The 25,854-nt window shown below is 60.5% G+C and overlaps 2 protein-coding genes and 1 pseudogene across 2 annotated transcripts; 1 reads left to right on the top strand and 2 right to left on the bottom strand.

Annotated features, from left to right (window-relative positions):
* The first annotated feature begins 2,731 nt into the window (after positions 1–2,731).
* LOC135885367 (DLA class II histocompatibility antigen, DR-1 beta chain-like) lies at positions 2,732–3,507 on the top strand. Its single transcript, XM_065413037.1, has 3 exons — positions 2,732–2,957; positions 3,102–3,226; positions 3,415–3,507. The coding sequence occupies exons 1-3, from the start codon at positions 2,732–2,734 to the stop codon at positions 3,505–3,507; spliced, it is 444 nt and encodes a 147-aa protein (XP_065269109.1).
* A 22-nt stretch (positions 3,508–3,529) lies between these two features.
* Positions 3,530–6,435, bottom strand: LOC135885366 (antigen-presenting glycoprotein CD1d-like). The gene is made up of 6 exons (XM_065413036.1): positions 6,331–6,435; positions 5,829–6,107; positions 4,973–5,254; positions 4,334–4,630; positions 3,953–4,052; positions 3,530–3,863 (listed from the first exon to the last, which is right to left on the bottom strand). Exons 1-6 carry the CDS (start codon positions 6,377–6,379, stop codon positions 3,530–3,532), a joined length of 1,341 nt encoding a protein of 446 aa, XP_065269108.1. The 5' UTR covers positions 6,380–6,435.
* Positions 6,436–15,422: 8,987 nt separating this feature from the next.
* Positions 15,423–20,699, bottom strand: LOC135885261 (antigen-presenting glycoprotein CD1d-like; annotated as a pseudogene).
* Between the last annotated feature and the right edge of the window lie 5,155 nt (positions 20,700–25,854).

Raw genomic sequence — 25,854 nt, 5'->3', positions numbered from 1 at the left:
AGTGGGGAGCCCTACAACATTAACTCCACGTAACCCCCGCGGGCACGGCGGCTCTCCGGTCCCAGCTAGTGGCTGATGGAGGCTGATGGAGGTGGCTCAGGCAGTAGAAGCTCCCGCTTGAGGCTCCAGAGATTGAGGATTCAATTCCCCTGGGAACCACCCAGACAAGATATTGAGTTACGCCCCCACTTACCTCTCCCGCCGTTCACCTTTCCCCCTCCATCCTCCTGTGGCCCTGGCTACAGTATGTATCCACAGCCGGGGCTCGTCTTTTCTCTAGCGCCCCACTCTGGCTGCTTGGCGAGCCACCGGCCCAGCGCTGTGATGGCGGCCTAGACACCCACATCCCTATGGAGGAATACGAGCTCCAGCCGATGCCAGCTTTGGCTCTGTGAGGGGAACGGGGAGCCCAAGCTCAGGGCTGGGCACAGCTTTCCTGCTGCACTTCCCCAGAGGGGATGTCCCAGTGTCTGCTCGGCCGTGCTTTCCTCACCTGGCGGCGCTGTGCAATGAGCCATGTGACTTCTCAGCACCGTCACCAGCCGAGCCCCAGCCCCGAGGTAGGACCCAGCCAGCCCCCAGGGCTGCTCCACAGGGAAGGGGATGAATCAGGAGACTCGGCCAGACCACCCAGACCGAGAACTTCTCTGCCCAGCTCCGAGCACCAGCGGATGGTGCAAGGGCGCCGCCCAGTGGACAGTCCCGGGAATGAAGGTGCTGCCCCTGTCCGAGAAAGGCTGGCTCCTGCCCTAGACGCAGAAAGGGCTTCTCCCCTTTTGGACTCCTAGATCCCCAGGCCGGCAGGGACCATTGTGACCGTCTAGTCTGACCCCCTGTACAGCGCAGGCCAGAGACCTGCCCCACAATAATTCCTAGAGCAGATCTCGGAGAAAAACAGCCGGTCGTGAGTTAAACATCGCCGGTGTGGGGAATCCACCACAGCCCTGGGGAACTTGTTCCACTGGTTATTTACCCTGTGAAACATTTCCCCCTTATCTCCAGTCTGAATTTGTCTATCTTCAACTTCCAGCCACTGGATCACATTATGCCTTTGTCTGGCACATTGAGGAGAACCATTATCCAATTTCCGTTCCCCCTGTAGGTACTTACTGGCCGGTAATCAAGCCATCCCTGGGGCACAACCTGGAACTGTGGGACCCCTGTGCCCCCTTCCCTCTCCAGCCTGGGCTGTCTGTCACAGAGCTAGGCCAGGGACAAGCAGCAATCGCCTCTGGGTGCTCAGCATGTGAAGCCCCACACCCAGCTAAACTGCATGAATGCTCCGGCAGCCACTCATGCATCATACGCAGAGAGGCACCAGCCTCGCAGCCCAGCACTATCCCGTCTGACACGGCTCGAGACTCCCTTGGACACTGCAACATCGGTAATTCGTCCGCCACCTCGACAAAGGGTAGTGAACGGGCGACACCCCTTGTGAACCTGAGCCGAGATTCTCTGAGCACTTCCCCCAAAACCACCCTGGTTTAGGTGAAAGATAACACAGATTTATTAACCACAGAAAGCCAGATTGTAAGTGATTATACGCAGAGATGGGGATCAAAGTTGGTTACATAAGAAATAAAATCCAACTTGCAGTCTAAATACTACAGACTAAGCAAGATTCGAATCAAGCAGTTTCTCACCTAAGGGGCTGTGTCACACTGGGCCGCCTCCACCCTGTAAGTGCCTTTGAGTCTGTCTCTGGAATAACCGGGAGTCCAGTGGCACCTTAAAGACTAACAGCTTGATTTGGGCACAAGCTTTCGTGGGTAAAAACCCCACTTCTTCAGATGCATGGAGTGAGACTGACAGATGCAGGGGTAAATATACTGACACATGACGAGAAGGGAGTTACCAGTGGAGAACCAGTGTTGATTGAATTGGGGTGGAGTGGGGGCAGGCAGAGCAGGGGCGGGGGTTTGGGAGAAGGGGTGGAATGGAGGCACGGCCTGGGGAAGAGGGGGGGTGTCCCAGGCCCTGCACCCCCCTAGGGACGGCCCTGGGCAGGGTGTTGAGCTCTGCCAGCTCCGATCTTGGGCCGTGTCCTGGAGTTGGTTCCAAAGAACTTCCAATTTTGACCCCAGTTTATAGAGTGAAACTTGCGTCCTGCTTAGCTGCACCTTCACCAGCCATTTTACTCAAGTCTTACAAAATAATTCTTTGACCAATCCTAACATATTGCAAAACAATTCTCTACCCAGTCCTACCCCTCCGCCTTAGTTGATTTAAACTTGCAAAATTAATTATGCAGGGACAGGAACAATGAAAGAACCAGACAGACCAGACAGAAAAACAATGGAGAAGTGGGGCCCATACAGGCAAAACAAGAAAGAGGTAGAGATTTTATAACCACAATCGTTGATAAGTGATTTCTTGCCAGACAGATGCCATCACACAAAGTTTTCTTTAACCATCTTGAGATCTGTTTCTTTATCTGGTGATGATAGATCCTATTAGAACAGGAGCCTCCTTAGTCGCCCGATAGTTCATTGGTTTGGTATAATGTAGAGGGAATGTGAGGACCTGCCTTTCTGCTTCTTGGCTCATGGCTGCTGCCGTGCTAATATGGCTGCAGAAAATGGCCTCAGACCTTACAGCGGGGGGGCTGGGAGCCTGGACGCCTGGGTTCTATCCCTGGCATTGGGAGGGAAGTGGAGCCTAATGCAGGGGTGGGCAAACTTTTTGGCCCGAGGGCCACATCTGGGTATGGAAATTGTATGGCGGGTCATGAATGCTGGTTTGCTCGGTGATGGGGTTTAACCCCGGGGGGATCGAGATCAAGTGGCTGAAGAACGGGCAGGAGCAGACGGCCAGGGTGGTGTCCACGGAGCTGCTCCAGAACGGAGACTGGACCTTCCAGATCCTGGTGATGCTGGAGATGAGCCCCCGGCGCGGGGACGTCTACACCTGCCAGGTGGCGCACATCAGCCTGCGGGGCCCCCTCGCCGTGCACTGGGGTAAGAGCCTCTGACTGTGGAGCCTTCAGGGGATGGGCCTGGGTCAGAGCCCCCCCCCCCCCCCCCGGGGCAGAGAGCCAGGACGTGAGAAGGGGAACGGGAGGCTGGGCTGAACCCAAACCCCCCAAGCTCCTGTTTTCACAGCGGCGCAGCCAGACTCTGCCAGGACCCCGATGCTGCTGGGGGTCGGGGGCTTCGTGCTGGGGCTGATCTCCCTGGCGCCCGGACTCCTCACCTACCTGAAGACTAAGGGAGGTGCCTGGCTCTGGGTGGGAACCGCAGCACCAGGGTGTGTGGTCAGGTGGGCTGCGGGAATCGGGTCCTGGGCTCCCCGTGGCAGACACACCGTAATCTGGTCCGGCAGGGTGTCTCCACTGCAGTTACAACCTGCAGTGTTGTCAGGGCTCCGTGGGGGTAGCTGGGCCTATGTCCCACGGGGAACCCGCTTGCTTCCCAGGCACCCCAGCTCAGCCTGGACGCCCTGCCAGGGCCCTCCTGGTTCCCATCCCCCACCTGCGCCCACCCCCTTTGTGTATGTAGCTGGGCCTGACCCCTGCACCCAGGCCTGGCTCCTACAGGCCCAGGGGCCCGCTGGGCAGCCCCTCCCTGAAGGGTTTATTGAACAGCACAGGCCAGCGCCGGATCCTGGATCCCAACAATCCCACGGCGCCCCCAAGTGTCCAACGTCCCCTGAACGTCCCAGAGGGAGAAGAATCCCACCCCCCACCCAGGGCCCCAATCTCCCAGGGCCCCGATCCAGTCCTGCCCTCGGCGCCCTCAGCTCTGGAGCCGGGCACAGACCCAGCCCTGAGTGCCATGTCCCCAGGAGAGGGGCCGATCCCCATGCCCAGGCCGGGGCCGCCCCCTGAGGCCCTGGACTCCCCTGGTCTAACGTCCTGGTAGACTCTGGAATGAGAGAGGAGAGTGGATGGGTTAGGGGTGGAGTGTAACAGTTCCCCAACCTCCACCCCCACCCCAGAGAGGGGAGGACTCACCTGCGTCTGGTCCACCACAGCACCACGGCCACGGCGGCTATGGCCACAACCCCCAGGGTGATGCCCACGGCCAGGCCGGGGCCCCAGCGCCTGCTCTGCTCTGTAAAACAGAGGGTGCCATGCTGGGAATGGGGACACTCCACACAGCTCTCTCCACCCCGTCCCATTCGCGCTCCCCACAGCCCCCACCCTGTTCCCACACCCCAGTCCTGTCCCGTCCCCCTCAGCTCCTCCAGCCTGTTCCCCTGGTTCATCGCCCAACTCTCCCCTTCTACCTCCCTCCGCCCCAATCCCGCTGCCTGGACCCACCCCTGTCTCACTGAGGATGTGCAGGAAAAGCCCCCAGAGACCACGACCCCCCCCCCCGGGACGTGCACCTACCCCAGGGGATCAGCAGGCTCCGGCCCCCCAGGCTGCTGTGCTGCACCCGGCAGGCGTAGCTGTGCCCGGCGCCCGGCCCCACGGCCAGGGAGCTGCGCAGCTGGTAGGTCAGGTCCGCGTTGGGCAGGATCCCGCTGGAGTTCAGCCGCCCGCCCGGCCCCACCTCCTCCCCGTCCTGCAGCCAGGCCACGCGGACGGGCCGGGGGTAGAAACCGGTGACCCGGCAAACCAGCAGTACCGGCGCGGGGGTCCCGGCTGGGGGAGGCGCTCGGGCAAACACCACGGCGACCGGCCGCTCTGAGACAGGAGGGGAGAGACGGGGCGGGGGAGAGGGGACGATTCAGCCTGAGCCTCAGGGACTCACTAGCCAAGCCCAGCTCCATTCCCCGGGGTCAGGTGTTGGCCCTGCTGTCCTGGCCAGACCCCAATTCTGCCCCCTGCAGTTACCAGTGGTAACAGAACCCTGTTCACTTCCTGTCCTAAACTGCTGTGCAGTGCGGCTGTGAAATCGCTACTGTGCTGCACCCCAGATATAGCTGCATTTGTACTCCAGGCAAGGGGGCCATGTATAACCAGCCCCTGTGCCCCACCCCAGAGGTGGCTGCATCTCAGCGAGCAGGGAGTGGTGTCCAGCCTCACCTTGCCTCTCCAGAGACTCTTTCCCGTACAGAACAAACGTATTGAGCAGATAGATGCAAGTTATTCTAAAAAAAACCTGAAGCCTGGTGGACGCACTCTTATCCCAGTTGAGAAGGTCCCGGGCGTTGAGCGCCAGCTTATCCTCCGACCGAGCGACCCAGGTGCCCACGTCCACGTCGAAGCTCACGACGTCCTCGCCATTCCCCGCGGCGTCATAGAATCCCCTCGAGGTGCCGTTGGGGGGCAGCTCGCAGCCGAGGGAGCCCTGGGTAACAAAGGGGTCTGGAACAGGAAGGGCAGGGGGATGAGGACGGGCGTCCGGAGGATACCGGGGGGCAGAAATAGAGAAATGGGGCAATAAAGGTGCATGATAGGTGCAATGGGGACGTTTGGCCACAAGATGGCGGCAGGATTGAGGGGCGGCTCTGGCTGGAGTTAAGGGTATGCTGCAATTTCTGTTTAAAGCTGATTGTTCTAAGTGCTCTGAGGTTCATGTGCACAGTCAGATTGGCTCGAAAATCACTGCGATACATCGGGGCCTGAGGCAGAGTTTGTGGTGCAAATTTGGGGCCCCTTGGTCACGGGGTTCCTGAGATACGGACCCCCCCCAAATGACCTGCTTTTCAAAGGCTCAGGGTACACGTCAGGAAAGACCAGGAGCGTCGGCTCAGGGAGTGGGACGCGGGGCCTTTCCCCTCTAGGAAGTGGAGGCTACAATCTGGCCCCAGAGCTGGTGTTTCCCCTCTGGGGGACGCCGGCTCCAATCAGCCAAAGGGCCAGGGCCAGGTGAGTGTGTCAGTTCTCAGCACCCCGGGTGGGTGGGGGGAGGGATCCCCTCAGACCGCTCCATACTCACAGCCCTTTCCCTGCTGCTGGGCTATTGTGTTCACGGTAAGGATGAAGTCGGACAGGGAGCGATGGATCACCAGCTCCAGGTCCTGCCACTGCTTCGGGGTCAGGCCCTGCTGGGCCCAGGGCTGCAGGAAGCGGATCTGGCAGGTGCTGCAGTCCAGGGAGTGGGTCTCCAGGTCGCCCAGCAGGGCCTTCACCTGTATGTGCGCAGAGCTGGCGTCTGGGAACAGGGCGGTGAGGAGCACCCGGAGGGTGACAGTCCCTGGGGGGGCAGGAGGGAAGGCTGCGGAGGAGGGAGTAACAGAAAACAAGTGGAGAACAAAGCGGGTGGGGAGAGACATTAATGCGTCTCCCTGCTGACCCCTAACCCGCCTCCCCCCTCCTCCTACACCCCCAGCAAGGGTCACTAACACAGCACAGTGCTGTCCCCCCCGCCCCCCAGCCCTGGCTTTACACCATCCCCTCCCCCACAGTAGCAAAAACAGCGGGGGGGGGTCCCCACTTACCGGCCAGGGCCCCCCATGCCCAGGGCAGGAGCAGCAGAGGGAGCAGCATCCCGGCAGGGGAAGGGGGATCCGGGCGTCAGGGCAGTGGGACGAGGGGTCCGGAGTCGCCCATTTGCTCTCGGTTCTGCCCCAGGGCACACGCCTCTCTGCCAACTTCTCTCTGTCTGTGTCTGCGCAGACCTGTCCCCGCAGCTGCCAGCCCCGAGCCAATCAGGGCAGAGTGAGTCGGGGAGCGGGGGCAGCGCGGGAGGGGGATCCCCGGCAGCAAGATCAGAACCAGGCCCTGTCCCAGGGTCAGTGTGTGCGATGCCCCCTCCATCTCCTCCGGCCTGGGGTACCGCTGCTCCCAGCACAGCCCCTAGCGCCACCCTGGGGCAATGCGGAGCCCTGACTGCCCGGGGAGAGCCCCCTGCTGCCCCCGCCCCGCTCCCTGAAGCACAGCCCCTAGCGCCGCCCTGGGGCCATGGGGAGCCCTGAGTGTCCGGGGAAAGCCCCCTGCTGCCCCCGCCCCGCCCCCTGCAGCCCAGCCCCTAGCGCCGCCCTGGGGAGCCCTGACTGCCCGGGCAGAGCCCCCTGCTGCCCCCCGCCCCGCCCCCTGCACCACAGCCCCTAGCGCCGCCCTGGGGAGCCCTGAGTGCCCGGGGAGAGCCCCCTGATGCTCCCGCCCCGCCCCCTGCAGCCCAGCCCCTAGCGCCGCCCTGGGGCCATGGGGAGCCCTGAGTGCCCGGGGAGAGCCCCCTGGTGCCCCCCGCCCCGCCCCCTGCAGCACAGCCCCTAGCGCCGCCCTGGGGCCATGGGGAGCCCTGAGTGCCCGGGGAGAGCCCCCTGGTGCCCCCCGCCCCGCCCCCTGCAGCACAGCCCCTAGCGCCGCCCTGGGGCCATGGGGAGCCCTGAGTGTCCGGGGAGAGCCCCCTGCTGCCCCCGCCCCGCCCCCTGCAGCCCAGCCCCTAGCGCCGCCCTGGGCAATGGGGAGCCCTGACTGCCCGGGCAGAGCCCCCTGGTGCCCCCCGCCCCGCCCCCTGCAGCCCAGCCCCTAGTGCCGCCCTGGGGAGCCCTGACTGCCCGGGCAGAGCCCCCTGCTGCCCCCCGCCCCGCCCCCTGCAGCACAGCCCCTAGCGCCGCCCTGGGGAGCCCTGAGTGCCCGGGGAGAGCCCCCTGGTGCCCCCCGCCCCGCCCCCTGCAGCACAGCCCCTAGCGCCGCCCTGGGGCCATGGGGAGCCCTGACGGCCCGGGGAGAGCCCCCTGCTGCCCCCGCCCCGCCCCCTGCAGCACAGCCCCTAGCGCCGCCCTGGGGCCATGGGGAGCCCTGACGGCCCGGGGAGATCCCCCTGCTGCCCCCGCCCCACTCCCTGCAGCGCAGCCCCTAGCGCTGCCCTGGGCAGGGCCGGCTTTAGCAAGTGCGGGGCCCGATTCCTGGGGCGGCACTTCGGATTGCCAGCTGGGGAAGGGGGGGGCCGCGGGGCTGCCACGCTATGGCTGGAGCTCCAGCCAGGAGAGCGGGGCCGCGGGGTTTGCCGTGCTCTGGCCGGAGTCGCGGGGCCATGGGGCTGCCGCGCTCCAGCCGGCGCTCTGGCCAGGGGAGCGGGGCCCCCGAAGATGACTGCCGCCGGGGTGAGTGCGCGGGGCCCGATTCCGGGGAATCAGGCGAATTGGCCTAAAGCCGGCCCTGGCCCTGAGGCAGTGGGGCAGCCCTCACTGCCCGGGGACAGCGCCCCCCACTCACAGCCAGATTCACCCTCAGGCAAACTGGGCAGAGGGGGAACCCATAATTCCAGGCCAAAGTCCTGCTCCTCACCTTGCCGAGGGGCCCCCCCGCCCTCAGCAGCAGCCCCAGCCCTTGCACCCCGAACCTGGGGGGGGAGATTTGAAGGGGGGGAGGGAGCCCATCCCCTTCACCCCACAGGGGGCCAGATGGGCTGGACCTGAGAGGCGAAGGGACTGGGGGGGGGGGACGAGACAGAGCGGAGGGGAAGGCAGAGCCCCCCCAACCTGCCCCCTCCATCCCAATGGCCCCTCCCCCTCCCAATAGCCCCTCCTTCTCCTGGCCCCGTCCCGTTCATTAGCCCCGCCCATTATGTGGCCCTGCCTCCCCGTTCTCCTCCCACAGCTCTGCCACTCCTGGGCTCCTCCCTTTCCCTTGCCGCCTCAGCTGGCCCAGCCAATCAGAAGGCATCGCCGGGTGTTCGCGTCACTCATTGCCGGGCAGAGTCAGCAGGAGCGGGTCGAGGAGGCGAGGGAAAAGGGGGGAAGGAGCCCAAAAGCAGCGCGAGGGGGGAGGAGCCACCGGTCACCTGCGGGAGGGGGAGGGGCCCAGCTGTCACCCTGAGTGCTGGGCCTGTGGACAGGCTGGGTTGTTATTGTAGGGTTGCCGGGGAGCGCTGGGGCTGTGAACAGGCTGGGTGGTTATTGTAGGGTTGCTGGGGAGCGCTGGGGCTGTGGACAGGCTGGGTGGTTATTGTAGGGTTGCTGGGGAGCACTGGGCTGTGAACAGGCTGGTTTGTTATTGTAGGGTTGCTGGGGAGCGCTGGGGCTGTGGAAAGGCTGGGTTGTTATTGTAGGGTTGCTGGGGAGCGCTGGGGCTGTGGACAGGCTAGGTTGTTATTGTAGGGTTGCTGGGGAGCACTGGGGCTGTGGACAGGCTGGGTGGTTATTGTAGGGTTGCTGGGGAGCGCTGGGCTGTGGACAGGCTGGGTGGTTATTGTAGGGTTGCTGGGGAGCACTGGGCTGTGAACAGGCTGGGTTGTTATTGTAGGGTTGCCGGGGAGCGCTGGGGCTGTGGACAGGCTGGGTTGTTATTGTAGGGTTGCTGGGGAGCGCTGGGGCTGTGGAGAGCCTTGGTGGTTATTGTAGGGTTGCTGGGGAGCGCTGGGGCTGTGGACAGGCTGGGTGGTTATTGTAGGGTTGCTGGGGAGCGCTGGGGCTGTGGACAGGCTGGGTGGTTATTGTAGGGTTGCTGGGGAGCACTGGGCTGTGAACAGGCTGGGTTGTTATTGTAGGGTTGCCGGGGAGCGCTGGGGCTGTGGACAGGCTGGGTTGTTATTGTAGGGTTGCTGGGGAGCGCTGGGCTGTGGACAGGCTGGGTTGTTATTGTAGGGTTACTGGGGAGCGCTGGGCTGTGGACAGGCTGGGTTGTTATTGTAGGGTTGCTGGGGAGCACTGGGCTGTGAACAGGCTGGGTTGTTATTGTAGGGTTGCCAAGGAGCGCTGGGGCTGTGGACAGGCTGGGTTGTTATTGTAGGGTTGCTGGGGAGCGCTTGGGCTGTGGAGAGGCTTGGTGGTTATTGTAGGGTTGCCGGGGAGCGCTGGGGCTGTGGAGAGGCTTGGTGGTTATTGTAGGGTTGCTGGGGAGCGCTGGGGCTGTGGACAGGCTGGGTGGTTATTGTAGGGTTGCTGGGGAGTGCTGGGCTGTGCACAGGCTGGGTTGTTATTGTAGGGTTGCCGGGGAGCGCTGGGACTGTGGACAGACTGGGTTGTTATTGTAGGGTTGTTGGGGAGAGCTGGGCTATGGACAGGCTGGTTTGTTATTGTAGGGTTGCTCTCAGTGCTGGTCTGCCTCACGCTGGTCTCATGATTACAGAGACATGCAATGAGAATCCCCGGTTGGTTATGGGTGAAAATCGCCGCCTGGTGGGAGGGACCCCATATCAGGTGCGGCTGTTCTGGGGGCTGAGGGAGTTCACTGTGCAGGGGGAGCCCCCTGCTTGGTTTCCCCCACTTGGCCCCGGCGGAGACGCTGCTTTTCCAGACAGAATCTCCCCCAAATTCATCCTCGGGTGTTGGGCTCTTCTGTAAACCCCATTGCCAACTTAGCGATTTTGTCACTAGATTTAGTGACATTTCGTATCAGGGGGTAGCCCTGTTAGTCTGTATCTACAAAAACAACAAGGAGTCTGGTGGCACCTTAAAGACTAACAGATTTATTTGGGCATAAGCAAGAAGTGAGGTTTTTACCCACGAAAGCTTATGCCCAAATAAATCTGTTAGTCTTTAAGATGCCACCGGACTCCTTAGTGACTTTTCAGTTTCTCTAGCGAGGAATTAGGTGTCAAAGTGACACGGGACAGATCTAGCGACTTTCCCTGCCAATTACAGTGATAGTCAGAGACAGGCGTCACCAATTTGTCTAGTCACTAAATCATTCCCCAGCAGCTCAATGGCGTTAATGAAATCCATTCCTCTGTGTCACTGCATCTCCCTCGGGCATGGCCTCGGAAGGACACACATTCCCGGGCTTCTTGGGCAGGGCGGCTGGGGCTGACTCCCGCTCCTGGGGGCCGCAGAAACGGGGGCTCAGCCTCGACTCCTTGGGGTGGAGAGGGGGGTGAAAAGCCAGAGCTAACGGCGAGGAGGGGCTGGAAGAGGGGAGAACACAACTGCCCTTAGGAGGAAAAGTTATGATCTTAAAACCATTTGTGACCCGGGCAGGCGCCGCTCCCTGGGCGAGGGTGAGGCAGGAAAAACCATTTGTCAACAGAGCTTTGAGCCTTTGGCCACTGGAATGTTACCGGATCAAAATCCCCCTCCCAGGAGGGGGAAGCCGGCCTGTCTAGTTGGGTGAGTCCTTGGGTCTCTGCTGGGCCTGCCCCCGGGACTAGCTTGTGCCCCCCCTGCCCGGGCCGAGGACACTCCCAGCTGCTGATCAGAAAGCAGCAGCTATGCTGGGCGCTCCCTTTCCGGCCGAGTAGTCTTGGCAGCTGAGTTTATTTTATCATTGACTGGCTCCATTGGTGTCTCTCAGCTGTTAGGGGCTGGCAAAGGGTTTCTGGCTGTCCTGGTTACATGAGGCGGGGCTGGGGTCCCCCCACTTCTTAACCTGGCATTTGGCTGCCCCTCCAGCCCTCCCTTCGGGGCTCTGCTCCCTGGCAGCATGGCCCAGATTCCCTTGGCCCCAGTGGGGATAAGCTGCCCCTGGCAGAGTGAACCTGCCTCCCCCGGAGCAGATGTTGCCTTGAGAAAAGGCTCTGGTGGAAATCGCTCCGCGCTGCCCAAGAGGGGCCGTTTGGTCTCTCCAGCCATAGAAAAGGTTATTCTTTGTGCTCATCAAATCCCACCAGCGGGTCACCCCTCCCCTGAATCCTAGGGCTCAGCTCCCAGCCAGCAACCCCCCAAACCGTGCCTGCGATCGCTGGGGGCTTTGCTGCAAGCGCTGGCTCTGCACTCTCTGAACTTCCTGTCGATTCTCTCCGTCGGCAGGCCGGTGCGCGCATTTTGTCTGCCTGGGGTGCAGTTGTCTGGGGAGGAAGGAGGTTGGGAGGGAGGGAAGGGATCAGATGGGAGCTGCGCGTGTCCAGACAACTCCAGTGACTGCTGGCCTGGTAGCAAACATCCAGAGCAGTGAGCGGCAAAGGGACCTTTGCTTCTGCAGGAGATTCACTGCGGGGAAACCGGAGCACAGGACTGAACCCTTTGCAGGGCCTGCCCAGCATCGCTGCGGCTTTCGTATTCAGCAGCAGGGTGTCCTCTGGCCCGGGCAGAGACACGCCGCTAATTCTCGGCTGAATCCTGTGCACATTTTGTTTAGTGACATTTTTGATGCCGTTTTGAATGCTTAAATAGCACCATCTAGTGACTTTTCAGGGTGTCTCTGGCGATTTCCTGCCATGTGGAGTTGGCAGCTCCGAGCACCAGCCCCGGGACTACGCCCATCGCTCTGGGGCTGGGCACCCCCAGCCCAAGGGCCAGTCAGCACCGGGTCTGGGCAGCATCACCAGTTGCCAGGCAGAGCCGGCCTCAGCAGGGCTCGGTTCCATACTTCTCCCTTGTAGGGTCTGGGGTGGGGCTGCAGGACTCGCCCGGCGCCTGCCATGGCCCCATTGAGGCCCCCAGAGCAGCTGGGATGACGCTGGAGAGCGGGGCCAGCCGCCCCATAACAGGACACAGCAAAGTGCCTGGGCTGCTCCATCTGCTTGGCCTCCTGCCCCACACCCAGGGCCGGCTCCAGGCACCAGGCAACCAAGCTGGTGCTTGGGGCGGCACCTGGAAGGGGGCGGCGCGGCGCTCGGGCCGCCGGGGAGAGCGGGGCCACAGCCGGGCTCGCCGCCCTCCCCCCGGCGCTCTGGCCGCCCTCCCCCCCGCGCCCTCCCCCCGGCTGCCGGGGGCAGAGCGGCGAGAGCTCGCCGCCCTCTCGCCGCCCTGCCCGAGGGGGGGGGGGGGGCGGCGGAGGCTTTTTTGCCTGGGGCGGCAAAAAAGCCAGAGCCGGCCCTGCCCAAACCCCTCGCTGCTGGGGGGGAGATAGGCCGGGGGGTGGGGGGATCACTTGGCTTTGTCTCTGTAAATTTAGTCCTAGTGAAAGGTTCAGGGCTGGCGTCTCAGGGAAAAGATCTGAGCTCCCCGTTCCCATGGGCCTGAGCCCTGCCCCCCAGGCACCCCACCAGAGCGGGGGCTCAGTCTCCGTGGGTCAGGCACAGCTCGGCCTCCCTGGCTGCTCCCACCATCGATCTCCCATAGGGGCTTTTCAGGCCCCCCAGTCTCTGAGCCCCTCCCCCTCTCTGCTGCATTCACCCTCCCGCCCCCACCCCCCGTGGGGCAGGGCTGGGCCATTGTCCCCATGGTCCAGCTGGGGAGGGAGGCCCAGAGAATTCAGTGACTGGCCCAGGGTCACACATGGAGTCGCGGGCAGAGCCGGGAATTGACCCCTGGGATCCCGGCTCAGACGCCAGCCCCTGAGCTCCTCTCTGGACCCCTCTGTGACAGCACCCCAGGTGTGGTGCATTGGCCCAGCCTTGGACGTGGGTCTGGGAGGACCCGTTTGGAGTGTCAGACACCCCCCGCCCTCCTCCCCCCGGGTCCCCCGGCCTCCTTGGGTCAAACCTCGGAGCCGTTAGCACCCCTGCCCCACACTGTTAGCTTCCTTCAGCGAGTCCCCCTGGGCTGGGCACCTCTGAGAAACGTGTACCCCAAAGGGGGCAATGCCCCCCCCAGCATGGGCAGGGACTCAGGCAGCCTGTCACAGCGGGTGGGTTTATGAGGTGATTGGCACACGGTATGGGAAGCCCTCAGGCCAGCACAGAGAAATGGGGTACATCAGAGTTCCTTTGGGGGTCTCCCAGCCCCAGCCAAGCCGTGTGGACCCCTTGGCTTCCGCTTTGGGCCTCTTTGTCCCCTGTCCCCCTCTTTGTCTCTAGTTCCCGGGTGAGCTCACCCCCCACCCGGCCCCTCCTCAGTCCGTGTTCTTGGCCAGGGGAATGGGGCGCAGCTCCCTTGCTGAGAGGCAGGAAGTCCACACGCTCTGGGCCGTTGGGCCTCTGCAAAGAGTAAACAGCCTTTCCCCCCCACCTAGCGAACAATGCAGCATATAGGGGAAACTGAGGCACACACAGTATTCATACAAAATATTACAGACAATTCCCACTCCATCCCCCAAACAGCCGATCGGAGCTGGCACCCCTAGGAGGGTAATGTCCCTGGGAGGGCCCCTTCAGGGCGCCAGACCCACTTAGTGTCTCTCTCTCTCTGACTAGGGCAAGTGACTTGACTTCACCACCTCCTGGAACCGAACCTCGGAGCCGTCAGCACCCTGCTTCACGCCGTGAGCTCCCTGCAGCGAGTCCACCTGGGTGGGATGGTTTGCTTATAAGAAGCACACGGGATCTTTTTCAGGGGAAAAGGCAACACGCCACGTTTATTGGAAATACAACAATTAGCATATGCATTCAATCACACACACACACTGTCCTGCCAGTCGATGTCATAGTTACCAGTCCAGAGTCCGGATCAATCTAGTGGCCAGCTCGGTTGATTATGGGTAGGGAGGAGCCGAGTTCTGTCGGTCGTGACACGATGCTCCAGGGAAGTCTTGGCAGGACGAACCCAAAGTTTCCTGGCAAAGCCCCCTGTTTATATAGTGATCTTCCTTCATTGGGACCAACGAGTTCTGCACCGTCATGCTGAATTGTCCTTTGACAAGTGCTTCTTTTCTTAAATTGTTTTTCTCATCCTTTATCTTATCCTTTATCCACTTATCTTCTAACTCACACATTCCTTATTCACACACAAAACAGGATTGATTTACACAGAGCATTTGAATAGGAACATCAAATTGCAATGCAGGAGAAAACAATCATGGCATTCTTTTACTTATTTCAAAATGCTAAACCTATAACAAAGTGGTGATGTCCCTAAAGGTCTGTTACTGCCTTGAAATCAGCTTCAGACACAAGATTCTGGCTGATGCATCTTTACCAATGGCCCATTCGGCCCATTCCTTCCTGCTTTCAGAAAGGGTGGCTGGCAGAATATGGTGAAATCATACACCAGTACATTTAATAAATGCTGCATTATTATTCTTTATCCTTCATTCTCAATTATACAAAGTACAAGCGTAAAATCCTCCTACTACAAGGACACAGAGAGCCTTGTGCACCCAAAGGGAGCGCTGCCCTGCCGACAACATCTGCAGGGACTCAGCCAGCGTGGGGCAGCGGAAGGGTTTGTTAGTTGGCTGCACCGCAGCGTACACAGCCCTTGGTTAGCGCAGAGAGCAGAGTTTCAGCCTGGTCAGCCCAGAGCCCTCTGACCCCTCCTTTTCCCAGCTCAGGAGAGAGCCCCAGCTTCCAGCCCCCCACACTTCACACACACACACCCCCGAACTGGCCCCTCCTCAGCCCTTTGTTCCCCCACTGGGCACACCCGGCAGGCTTCCTGCTGAGGGGTCAGCCACCCATGGTCGTTAGATGCTGGGTACCAAAGGTCCAGGCAATGGAAGTGGCAATTATCTTCTCGGACTCTCCATGGACATGGGGCCCAGGCCCCTCAACTGGCATCTGTCACCTCTGGGTCTCTGCAGAGTACACAACCTTTCCCTGCCACCTAGTTAACCGTGCAGCACGTAGGGGTAACGGAGGCACACACAGTATTCGTTCAAAATAGTTCCGAAAATTCCCGTTCTGTGACAGCTCCCAAATGTCCAACATGCCCCGAACCTCTCAGAGGAAGGAAAATCCCAACCCCCCAGCCCGGGCCCCGATCTCTCAGCACTCCAAAGCAGATCAGCCCTCGGGGCCCTGAGCTCTGGAGCCGGGCACAGATCCAGCCCCAAGATCCATGTCCCCAGGAGAGGGGCTGATCCCCATGCCTGGGCCGGTGCAACCCCCTCAGGGCCTGGACTCCCCTGGTCTAATGTCCTGGTAGCCCCTGGAAGGAGAGAGCAGAGGGGATGGGTTAGGGGGTGCAACGGCCCCACCCCCACCCCAGAGAGGGAGAGGACTCACCTGCGTCTGCTCCGCCACAGCACCACGGCCACGGCGGCTACGGCCACAACCCCCACGGTGATGCCCACGGCCAGGCCGGGGCCCCAGGACCTGCTGTGCTCTGTAAAACAGGGGGTGCCGTGCTGGGAACGGGGACAGGAGTATGGGCTCTGTTCCCTCAGCCTCCCCCGCAGGCCCCCCCCCGATCATCTCATCCGACCCACTGCTCTCAGCCCCCCTGACCCTGTTCCCTCAGCCTCCCCTGCAGTCCCACCTGCTCCTCCCACAGTCCCACCCCCTCAGCCTCCCTCTGCTCCAGTGCTGCTCCCCTCTGTCCGATCCCCTCCAGACCCCTGCCCCTCTCCCCAACCACCGCAAGCCCTCCCCAGCCCTGCCTCTCTTCGCTCCACCCAGCCCACTCCACACAGATCTCTCCCCCCACCCCATTCGTGCTCCCCTCAGCCCCCAGCCTGCTCCCTCCATCCAGGTCCTGTCCCGTTCCCCTCAGCTCCTCCATCCTGCTCCCCCTGGTCCATCCCCACAGCCCCCCCCCACCCCCTCTGCTTCCCTGCGCCCCATCTCGCTGCCTGGACCACCCCCGTCCCACTCAGGACGTGCAGGAAAAGCCCCCAGAGACCACGACGCCCCCCCCCCCCCGCCGGGACATGCACCTACCCCAGGGGATCAGCAGGCTCCGGCCCCCCAGGCTGCTGTGCTGCACCCGGCAGGCGTAGCTGTGCCCGGCGCCCGGCCCCACGGCCAGGGAGCTGCGCAGCTGGTAGGTCAGGTCTGCGTTGGGCAGGATCCCGCTGGAGTTCAGCCGCCCACCCGGCCCCACCTCCTCCCCAGGCCACGCGGACGGGCCGGGGGTAGAAACCGGTGACCCGGCAAACCAGCAGTACCGGCGCGGGGGTCCCGGCTGCGGGAGGCGCTCGGGCAAACACCACGGCGACCGGCCGCTCTGAGACAGGAGGGGAGAGACGGGGCGGGGGAGAGGGGACGATTCAGCCTGAGCCTCAGGGACTCACTAGCCAAGCCCAGCTCCATTCCCCAGGGTCAGGTGTTGGCCCCGCTGTCCTGGCCAGACCCCAATTCTGCCCCCTGCAGTTACCAGCGATGACAGAACCCCCTTCACTTCCTGTCTTAAACTGCTGTGCAGTGCGGCTATGAAATGGCTACAGTGCTCCACCCTAGATATAGCTGCATTTGTACTCCAGGCAAGGGTCGCTGTACCAACAGCCCCTGTGCCCCACCCCAGAGGTGGCTGCATCTCAGCGAGCCGGGAGTGGTGACCAGCCTCACCTTGCCTCTCCAGAGACTCTCTCCCGTACTGGGCAAAGGTATCGATCCCATAGACACACATTGTTCTCTGGAGGAACGGAAACAGGGTGGAAATGCTCGTATCCCGGTTGACAAGATCCTGGACGTAGCTTCCCAGCTCATCCCTGTGCCGAGCGACCCATTTGCCTGTGCCCACGTCGAAGCTGATGAAGTCCTCGCCGTTCACCGCAGCGTCACAGAATCGTCTCAAGGTGCCGTTGGGGTGGAGCTTGCAGCTGAAGGAGACCTGGGTAACAAAGGGGTCTGGAACAGGAACATAAGAACATAACATAAGAACGGCCGTACCGGGTCAGACCAAAGGTCCATCTAGCCCAGTATCCTGTCTATCGACAGTGGCCAATGCCAGGTGTCCCAGAGGGAGTGAACCTAACAGGCAATGATCAAGTGATCTCTCTGCTGCCATCCATCTCCACCCTCTGACAAACAGAGGCTAGGGACACCATTCCTTACCCATCCTGGCTAATAGCCATTAATGGACTTAACCACCTCGAATTTATCCAGTTCTCTTTTAAACGCTGTTATAGTCCTAGCCTTCACAACCTCCTCAGGTAAGGAGTTCCACAAATTGACTGTGCGCTGCGTGAAGAAGAACTTCCTTGTATTTGTTTTAAACCTGCTGGAAGGGCAGGGGGGATGAGGACGGGCATCTGGAGGTCACCATGGGGGGGCAGAAATAGACAGACGGGGGGCCAGGGTTACGACAGAATGTCAAGTGATATGAGGACGTTTGGCACAAGATGGCAGCGGGATTGTGGGGCGGCCCTGGCTGGAGTTCAGGGTACCTTGCAGTTTCTGTTTATAGCTGATTTTTCGAATTGCTCTAAGGTCCAAGTGTATAGACAGATTGGCTTGAAAATCACTGTGAGACTTCAGGGCCTGAGGCATCTGGGGCCCCTTGGTCATGGGGTTGGTGAGATATAGACCCCCGCCCAAATGACCTGCCTTTTAAATGTTTTATTTGTTTAGATGCTCTAGAGAAAACTGTGGCCCTGAGCCTCAATAAACGTACATCCCTGGGCTCCCCTGAGCTCGGCTCTGCACCGGTAGCAAGGACACGTTTGGCTTCCCAACACAACGTTACACAAGTCCCCAGGCCTTGGCTCTGTCTGTGGAGCGGGATGCCAGGCGGTGGCACCTCTGCCCACAGACAGTTCACACCTCTGCGAGCAATTGTTTCCTCAGCAGCACCTCAGGGCGTGACACACCGAGTCACACACTCGCTCAGCGGGAGAGGCTGCAACCTCGGAGCCCCGGGAGAACCCATCCAAGCCCTGTCACTGAGCGGTTCCTGCGGCTGTGAGCTGTAATCACACGGCCGGCTGTCACTCTGTCGTGAAACGCACCTGCCCAGGCAGATTGCCATGAGACTAGCTCTGCCCCACCAAGGTGCAGGGGACACTTTGTGGTGCAAATTTGGGGGCAGGTGGTTAAGGGGTTCCTGAGAGAAAGTCTCGCCCGAGGACCTGCTTTTAGTGCTCCAGCATCAGACACCCAGCGCAGACCCTGGGCTGAGCCGCTGAGCAGAGGTGAGCTGGGTCTGTCCCATGTCCTGGGGCAGCGCTGGTTGTGGGGCGGGGGAGGCACTATCTTAGCTCTGCATTTCCTGCTCTTGTGTTGGGGGTTTCATGGTTTGCAGAGTGTCAGTTTTCAATGTCGTTCGGGAGGACAGGTGGCACCGTGAGCAGCTTACACGCTCCTTCCACAAAGGCCTTTGGTAGGACACGTGGCCATGAGCCTAGGGTCAGGGCTGGGACACGGGGCCTTTCCCCTCTAGGACACACAGGCTACAGTCTGGCCCCAGAGCCGGAGGACTGGCTCAGTGGGGTAGAGAATGGGACATGGGGTGTTTCCTGTGACGTTGTGCAGTCTATATGGTTTTATAAAAACTTGATAATAAGTCAATATAATGTAATTGGGATAGTTTTAGAGAAAATACGGTAATAAGTGAATGTAACGTAACTGGGATATGCTTCATGTGAAAGGTCTCTTGTAAGGTATCATTACAAAGCTTATAATCTACTGAGTATGATCATCTGATTTGTATAAATGTACCACTCTTGTATCTAAAACTAGAAATATAAAATGTAACTCTGAGGGCCCATTGTAATTATGTAAAGTGTGGGCCATTAATGATGGTTTGGAATCTTGATGACTCCCATTGTCTGCAGATGGCTGTTTACCTGTGAGTCTCCCTGCATATGTGTGTGCTGGCAAGTGAGTAATGAAGTTTTGCAGTGACATGTGATCATGTCACCTGAACTGGAATCCATCTTTAACCTGGTGCTTTTCCAGTGAGGGGGGGTGGAAACCCAGAGGGACAAAGGATTCCCGCCTTATGCAAAAGATATATAAAGGGGTGGAACAGAACAAAGGGAGAGGAGCCATCATGAAGAATCCCCTAGCTATCACCTGAGCTGCAACAAGAGCTGTACCAGGGGAAAGAATTGTGCCCAGGCCTGGAAGGTGTCCAGTCTGAGAAAAACTTACTGAAGCATCTCTGAGGGTGAGATTATCTGTATTCAGTTTGATTAGACATAGATTTGCGCATTTTATTTTATTTTGCTTGGTGACTTACTTTGTTCTGTCTGTTACTACTTGGAACCACTTAAATCCTACTGTCTGTATTTAATAAAATCACTTTTTATTTAGTAATTTACTCAGAGTATGTATTAATACTTGGGGGAGCAAACAGCTGTGCATATCTCTCTATCAGTGTTATAGAGGGCGAACAATTTATGAGTTTGCCCTGCATAAGCTTTATGCAGGGTAAAACGGATTTATTTGGGTTTAGACCCCATTGGGAGTTGAGCATCTGAGTGCTAAAGACAAGCACACTACTGTAAGCTGTTTTCAGGTAAACTTGCAGCTTTGGGGCAAGTGATTCAGACCCTGGGTCTGTGTTGGAGCAGACTGGAGTGTCTAATTCAGCAAGACAGGGTGCTGGAGTCCTGAGCTGGCAGGGAAAACAGAAGCAGGGGTAGTCTTGGCACATCAGGTGGCAGCTCCCAAGGGGGTTTCTGTGATCCAACCCGTCACATTTCCCTTCTAGGGAATGTTGGCTTCAATCAGCCTAAGGGCTAGGGACTCATTGTTTTGCCCTCCATCCACCCTGCCAGGATACACTCAATCGCTGTGGGGAGTGTGTCAGTTCTCAGCTGTCTGGCGGGTAGTGGGAGGGATGCCCTCAGACTACTCCATACTCACAGCCCTCTCCTTCATCCTTAACCACTTTGTTCACCAGACGGAAGAAGTCAGACAGGTAGCGATGGATCAGCAGCTCCAAGTCCTGCCACTGCTTCGGGGTCTGGCCCTGCTGGGCCCAGGGCTGCAGGAAGCGGATCTCGCAGGTGCTGCAATCCATGTTGTGGGTCTCCAGGTCGCCCAGCAGGGCCATCCCCTGCATGTCCATGGAGCTGGCGTTGTGGAAGACGGTGGTTTTAAGCACCCGGAGGGTGAGAGATGCTGGGGGGAGATGAGGAGAGGCTGGGGGGAGGCGTCAGGAAACAAGTGGAGAAGAAAGCGGGTGGGGAGAGAGATTAATGATTCTCCTGAGCTTCAGGATATCCCTGCAGACTCCTAAACCACCTCCCCCCTCCTCCTTCACCCCCAGGAAGGGTCACTAGCCCAGCGTGGTGCTGCCCCACCCTGGCTTTAGTATTACACCATCCACATCCGCCCCAGTAGGAAAAAAGGGCAGGGAGGGGGTCCCCACTTACCGGCCAGGGCCCCCCATGCCCAGGGGAGGAGCAGCAGAGGGAGCAGCATCCTGGCAGAGGAAGGGGGATCCGGGCTGTGGCAGGTGTCAGGGCAGCGGGACGAGGGGCCCGGGGTCACCCACATGCAGTACGTTCCTACCCAGGGCACACGCCTCTCTGCCCACTTCTCTCTTTGTCTGTCTCTGCTCAGCTCTGTCCCCGCAGCTGCCAGCCCCGAGCTAATCAGGGCAGAGTGAGTCGGTGAGGGGGGTAGCGCGGGAGGGGGATCCCTGGCAGCAAGATCAGAACCAGGCCTTGTCCCAGGGTCAGTGTGTGTGAGACGCCCCCTCCATCTCCTCTGGCCTGGGGTACCGCTGCTCCCAGCACAACCCCTAGCGCCGCCCTGGGGCAATGGGGAGCCCTGACTGCCCGGGGAGAGCCCTATGCTGCCCCCGCACCGCTCCCTGCAGCACAGCCCCTAGCGCCGCCCTGGGGCAATGCGGAGCCCTGACTGCCCGGGCAGAGCCCCCTGCTGCCTCCCGCCCGACTCCCTGCAGCCCAGCCCCTAGAGCCGCCCTGGGGCAATGGGAAGCCCTGACTGCCCGGGGAGAGCCCCCTGCTGCCTCCCGCCCGACTCCCTGCAGCCCAGCACCTAGAGCCGCCCTGGGGCAATGGGAAGCCCTGACTGCCCGGGGAGAGCCCCCTGGTGTCCCCGCCCCGCCCCCTGCAGCACAGCCCCTAGCGCCGCCCTGGGGCAATGGGGAGACCTGACTGCCCAGGGAGATCCCCCTGCTGCCCCCTGCCCCCTCCCTGCAGCACAGCCCCTAGCGCCGCCCTGGGGCCATGGGGAGCCCTGACGGCCCGGGCAGAGCCCCCTGCTGCCCCCGCCCCGCTCCCTGCAGCACAGCCCCCAGTGCCGCCCTGGGGCCATGGGGAGCCCTGACTGCCCGGGCAGAGCCCCCTGCTGCCCCCGCCCCGCTCCCTGCAGCACAGCCCCTAGCGCCGCCCTGGGGCAATGGGGAGCCCTGACGGCCCGGGGAGAGCCCCCTGCTGCCCCCGCCCCGCCCCTTGCAGCCCAGCCCCTAGCGCCGCCCTGGGGCAATGGGGAGCCCTGACGGCCCAGGGAGAGCGCCCCAGCCCCATGTAGGGCCAGATTCGCACGTAGGCAAACTAGGCAGGTACCCAGGACTCAAAACTGTGGCGGGACCCAAAACTGTTGAGCCGGCGCCCTGCTCCTCACCCCACCCGGGGGGCCACCCCCCATCGCTGCACCCTGGCACCGCCCCACACTTGGCCCCGCAAGGAGGGGACGTTGGGGGGCGAGAGCGAGCCCCCCACTCATCCCACAGTGGGGCTGGGGCCGGCTGCCCTGGAGTGAACGTAGGCAATGGGGTGTGTGTATGGGGGGGTCACCCCCTGCCTGCTCCTCCCCTCAGTAGCCCCGTCCATCCCTCCCAATAGCCCCGCCCTCTTTCCTATTAGCCCCTCCCCCTCTCTGCTCCTTCCTCCCGCTCGCTAGCCACGCCCACTCTGTGGCCCCGCCTCCACATTCTCCTCTAAGCCCTCTCCCGGGCTCCGCCCTTTCCTCCTCATCCCTTCAGGCAGGACAACCAATCAGGACGCGCTGCCGTGTGTGTGCGTCAGTAGTTGCCGGGGAGACTCAGCCTGAGCGTCAGGAGGGAGCGAGGAAAAAAAGGCGGGAACGGGGGGCAGGGGGGGGGGGGGGGGGCGAGGCTCCAAAGGCCCCAGAGAGCGGGAGGTGAGAAGGACCAACTGTCACCTGAGGGAGGGGGAGGAGCCAACTGTCACCTCAGGGGGTGGGAGGGGGAGGGTAAACCGTCACTTGAGGGAGTATGAGGGGGAGGGGACAACAGTCACCAAAAGGGGAGGAGCCAACTGTCATCCCTCAGGCTATAGACAGGCTGGGTTGTTATTGTAGGGTTGCCGGGGAGCGCTGGGGCTGTGGACAGGCTGGGATGTTATTGTAGGGTTGCTGGGGAGCGCTGGGCTGTGCACAGGCTGGGTTGTTATTGTAGGGTTGTTGGGGAGCGCTGGGGCTGTGGACAGGCTGGGTGATTATTGTAGGGATGCTGGGGAGCGCTGGGGCTGTGGACAGGCTGGGTTGTTATTGTAGGGTTGCTGGGGAGCGCTGGGGCTGTGGACAGGCTGGGTGGTTATTGTAGGGTTGCTGGGGCACACTGGGGCTGTGCACAGGCTGGGTGGTTATTGTAGGGTTGCTGGGGAGCGCTGGGGCTGTGGACAAGCTGGGTGGTTATTGTAGGGTTGCTGGGGAGCGCTGGGCTGTGGACAGGCTGGGTTGTTATTGTAGGGTTGCTGGGGAGCGCTGGGGCTGTGGACAAGCTGGGTGGTTATTGTAGGGTTGCTGGGGAGCGCTGGGGCTATGGACAGGCTGGGTGGTTATTGTAGGGTTGCCGGGGAGCGCTGGGGCTGTGAACAGGCTGGGTGGTTATTGTAGGGTTGCTGGGGAGCGCTGGGGCTGTGGACAGGCTGGGTGGTTATTGTAGGGTTGCTGGGGAGCGCTGGGGCTGTGGACAGGCTGGGTTGTTATTGTAGGGTTGCTGGGGAGCTCTGGGGCTGTGGACAGGCTGGGTTGTTATTGTAGGGTTGCTGGGGAGCACTGGGCTGTGGACAGGCTGGGTTGTTATTGTAGGGGTCCTGGGGAGCGCTGGGGCTGTGGACAGGCTGGGTTATTATTGTAGGGTTGCTGGGGAGCTCTGGGGCTGTGGACAGGCTGGGTTGTTATTGTAGGGTTGCTGGGGAGCGCTGGGCTGTGGACAGGCTGGGTGGCTATTGTAGGGCTGCTGGGGAGCGCTGGGGCTGTGGACAGGCTGGGTGGTTATTGTAGGGTTGCTGGGGAGCTCTGGGGCTGTGGACAGGATGGGTTGTTATTATAGGGTTGCTGGGGAGCGCTGCGGCTGTGGACAGGCTGGGTTGTTATTGTAGGGTTGCTGGGGAGCGCTGGGGCTGTGGACAGGCTGGGTGGTTATTGTAGGGTTGCTGGGGAGCTCCGGGGCTGTGGACAGGCTGGGTTGTTATTGTAGGGTTGCTGGGGAGCGCTGGGGCTGTGGACAGGCTGGGTTGTTATTGTAGGGTTGCTGGGGAACTCTGGGGCTGTGGACAGGCTGGGTTGTTATTGTAGGGTTGCTGGGGAGCACTGGGCTGTGGACAGGCTGGGTTGTTATTGTAGGGGTTCTGGGGAGCGCTGGGGCTGTGGACAGGCTGGGTTGTTATTGTAGGGTTGCTGGGGAGCTCTGGGGCTGTGGACAGGCTGGGTTGTTATTGTAGGGTTGCTGGGGAGCTCTGGGGCTGTGGACAGGCTGGGTTGTTATTGTAGGGTTGCTGGGGAGCGCTGGGCTGTGGACAGGCTGGGTTGTTATTGTAGGGTTGCTCCTCAGTTCTGTGCTGCCTCACGCTGGTCTCATGATAACAGAGACATGCAATGACCATGCCCGGTTGGATTCAGTGCAAATCACTGCCTCGTGGCAGGGACCCTATGTGGGGTACGGTTGTTCTGGGGGTGGGGGGCCTCACTGTGCAGGAGGAGTCACCTGCTTGGTTTCCCCCACTTGGCCCCGGAGCAGATGCTGCTTTTCCAGATTGAATCTCCCCCAAATTCATCCTCCGGGTTCCGGCTCTTAGCTCAACCCCATTGCTGGGGTCAGGGCAGGTTTGGGTTTGGGGCCCTGCCCCCCTGGGGGTCCCCTATTTCCCCCTGAGGTGACCCCCCCATCACGACACCCCCACTGGGCCGTGTGATGGAGGGAAGGAGGCCGGGCAGTCGCAGCCACAGACAGACCCCACACGTCCTGCTGGAGGATGCCACGTGCCGTCCCTGTATCTCCGCCGTGGAGCAGGCATAGCGGGTCCCTGCACAGCGAGACAGCAGGAGACACTGGGGAGCAGCCTCCCAGCCCCCTGAGAGCGCAGCGAGGTGACTGCAATGGGTTTCACACCGTTTTGCCGGTGGTGGTTGTACCACGTGTGCTCTGCAAGGCTGATGCTGGGGTTTATCTGCTTTTGCAGCAGGGGGCTTTGTTATTTTGTCTTGTGTGTTTTAGGGTCGACATCTGAGCTCTGAGGCAGCACACAAAAGACCCTCCTGTGACACGCCAGCGTGTTCGGTCCCTGGCTATTAGTGACAATAAGACGAGACAGGCTGGTTATTTCTGCAATATCACTTGTTAGCACCAGGGCCGTGCACATTCTGGTTTCTCACCATTTCCTTACATGGTTTTAGGTTTGCGCTGACAGTTAACCGCCAGCCAAGCAAGCAAATACCATTAGCCCCTGTTGCAGAGAGAAGGAAATGGGGAGCTGCAGCAGAGCTTGACAGAACCCAGGTGTCCTGACTCCAGTCTGGCGTGGTGGCTGCAACACTGTCCTGGCCAGCCCCTGCAGTGGAGGCTCTGACGGCCTTTCATTGCATGCCCTTGCTCTAGAAAGGGAACCCTTCTGCCAGGTGGAGTCGGCAGCCACAAGACCAGGTTCCACATCTAGGGGTTCCCCTTAACAATACAGCCCAGAACCGGCTCGAGCCCCCACCCAGTAATCTGGGAAAATTAAACACCCCCCCCCCCCCAGCGCCTCTAAGAGGCAACACTTCCCCTCACGCAAGCACTGAGTCTGTGTCTAGCAAAGAGAACTTGTAATGCACATGGGAAAGGAACCCGGCATTGATTTGGTAAAACACCACAACCACTAGTCATAAGCATGTGACTGTGACGGGTTGGATCACAGAACCCCCCTTGGGGCTGCCAACTGATGTGCCAAGACTACTTCTGCCCCTGTTTCCCCTGCCAGCTTGGGACTCCAGCACCCTGTCTTGTTAAGCCAGACACGCCCGTCTGCTCCAACACAGACCCAGGGTCTGAACCACATGCCCCAAAGTTGCAGACTTAACTGAAAGCAACTTAAGAAGTGTTCCTGTCTTTAACACGTAGATGCCCAACTCCCAATGGGGTCCAAACCCCAAATAAATCCGTTTTACCCTGTATAAAGCTTATACAGGGTAAACTCGTAAATTGCTCGCCCTCCATAACACTGATAGAGAGATATGCACGGCTGTTTGCCCTCCCAGGTATTAATACATACTCTGGGTTAATTAATAAGTAAAAAATGATTTTACTAAATACAGAAAGTAGGATTTAAGTGGTTCCAAGTAGTAACAGAACAAAGTGAAGTACCAAACAAAATAAAATAGAACACGCAAGTCTATGTCTAATACAGTAAGAAAACTGAATACAGATAAAAACTCACCCTCAGAGGAATTCCAGTAAGCT

This window comes from Emys orbicularis, chromosome 11 (assembly GCF_028017835.1).
Source record: "Emys orbicularis isolate rEmyOrb1 chromosome 11, rEmyOrb1.hap1, whole genome shotgun sequence".
Classification (NCBI taxonomy): domain Eukaryota; kingdom Metazoa; phylum Chordata; order Testudines; family Emydidae; genus Emys; species Emys orbicularis.
This window is presented reverse-complemented; position numbering and strand designations above follow the sequence as displayed.

Excerpts from the sequence above, each read along its gene's own strand:
- LOC135885367 (XM_065413037.1), top strand. The coding sequence starts at position 2,732 with ATGCTGGTTTGCTCGGTGATGGGGTTTAACCCCGGGGGGATCGAGATC. Across the intron at positions 2,958-3,101 it reads CCCCCTCGCCGTGCACTGGG|CGGCGCAGCCAGACTCTGCC; the intron begins GTAAGAGCCTCT and ends CTGTTTTCACAG. Across the intron at positions 3,227-3,414 it reads AGGGAGGTGCCTGGCTCTGG|GCACCCCAGCTCAGCCTGGA; the intron begins GTGGGAACCGCA and ends CTTGCTTCCCAG.
- LOC135885366 (XM_065413036.1), bottom strand. The coding sequence starts at position 6,379 with ATGCTGCTCCCTCTGCTGCTCCTGCCCTGGGCATGGGGGGCCCTGGCC. Across the intron at positions 6,108-6,330 it reads GGCATGGGGGGCCCTGGCCG|CCTTCCCTCCTGCCCCCCCA; the intron begins GTAAGTGGGGAC and ends CCTCCTCCGCAG. Across the intron at positions 4,053-4,333 it reads GAGCCTGCTGATCCCCTGGG|AGCAGAGCAGGCGCTGGGGC; the intron begins GTAGGTGCACGT and ends TCTGTTTTACAG.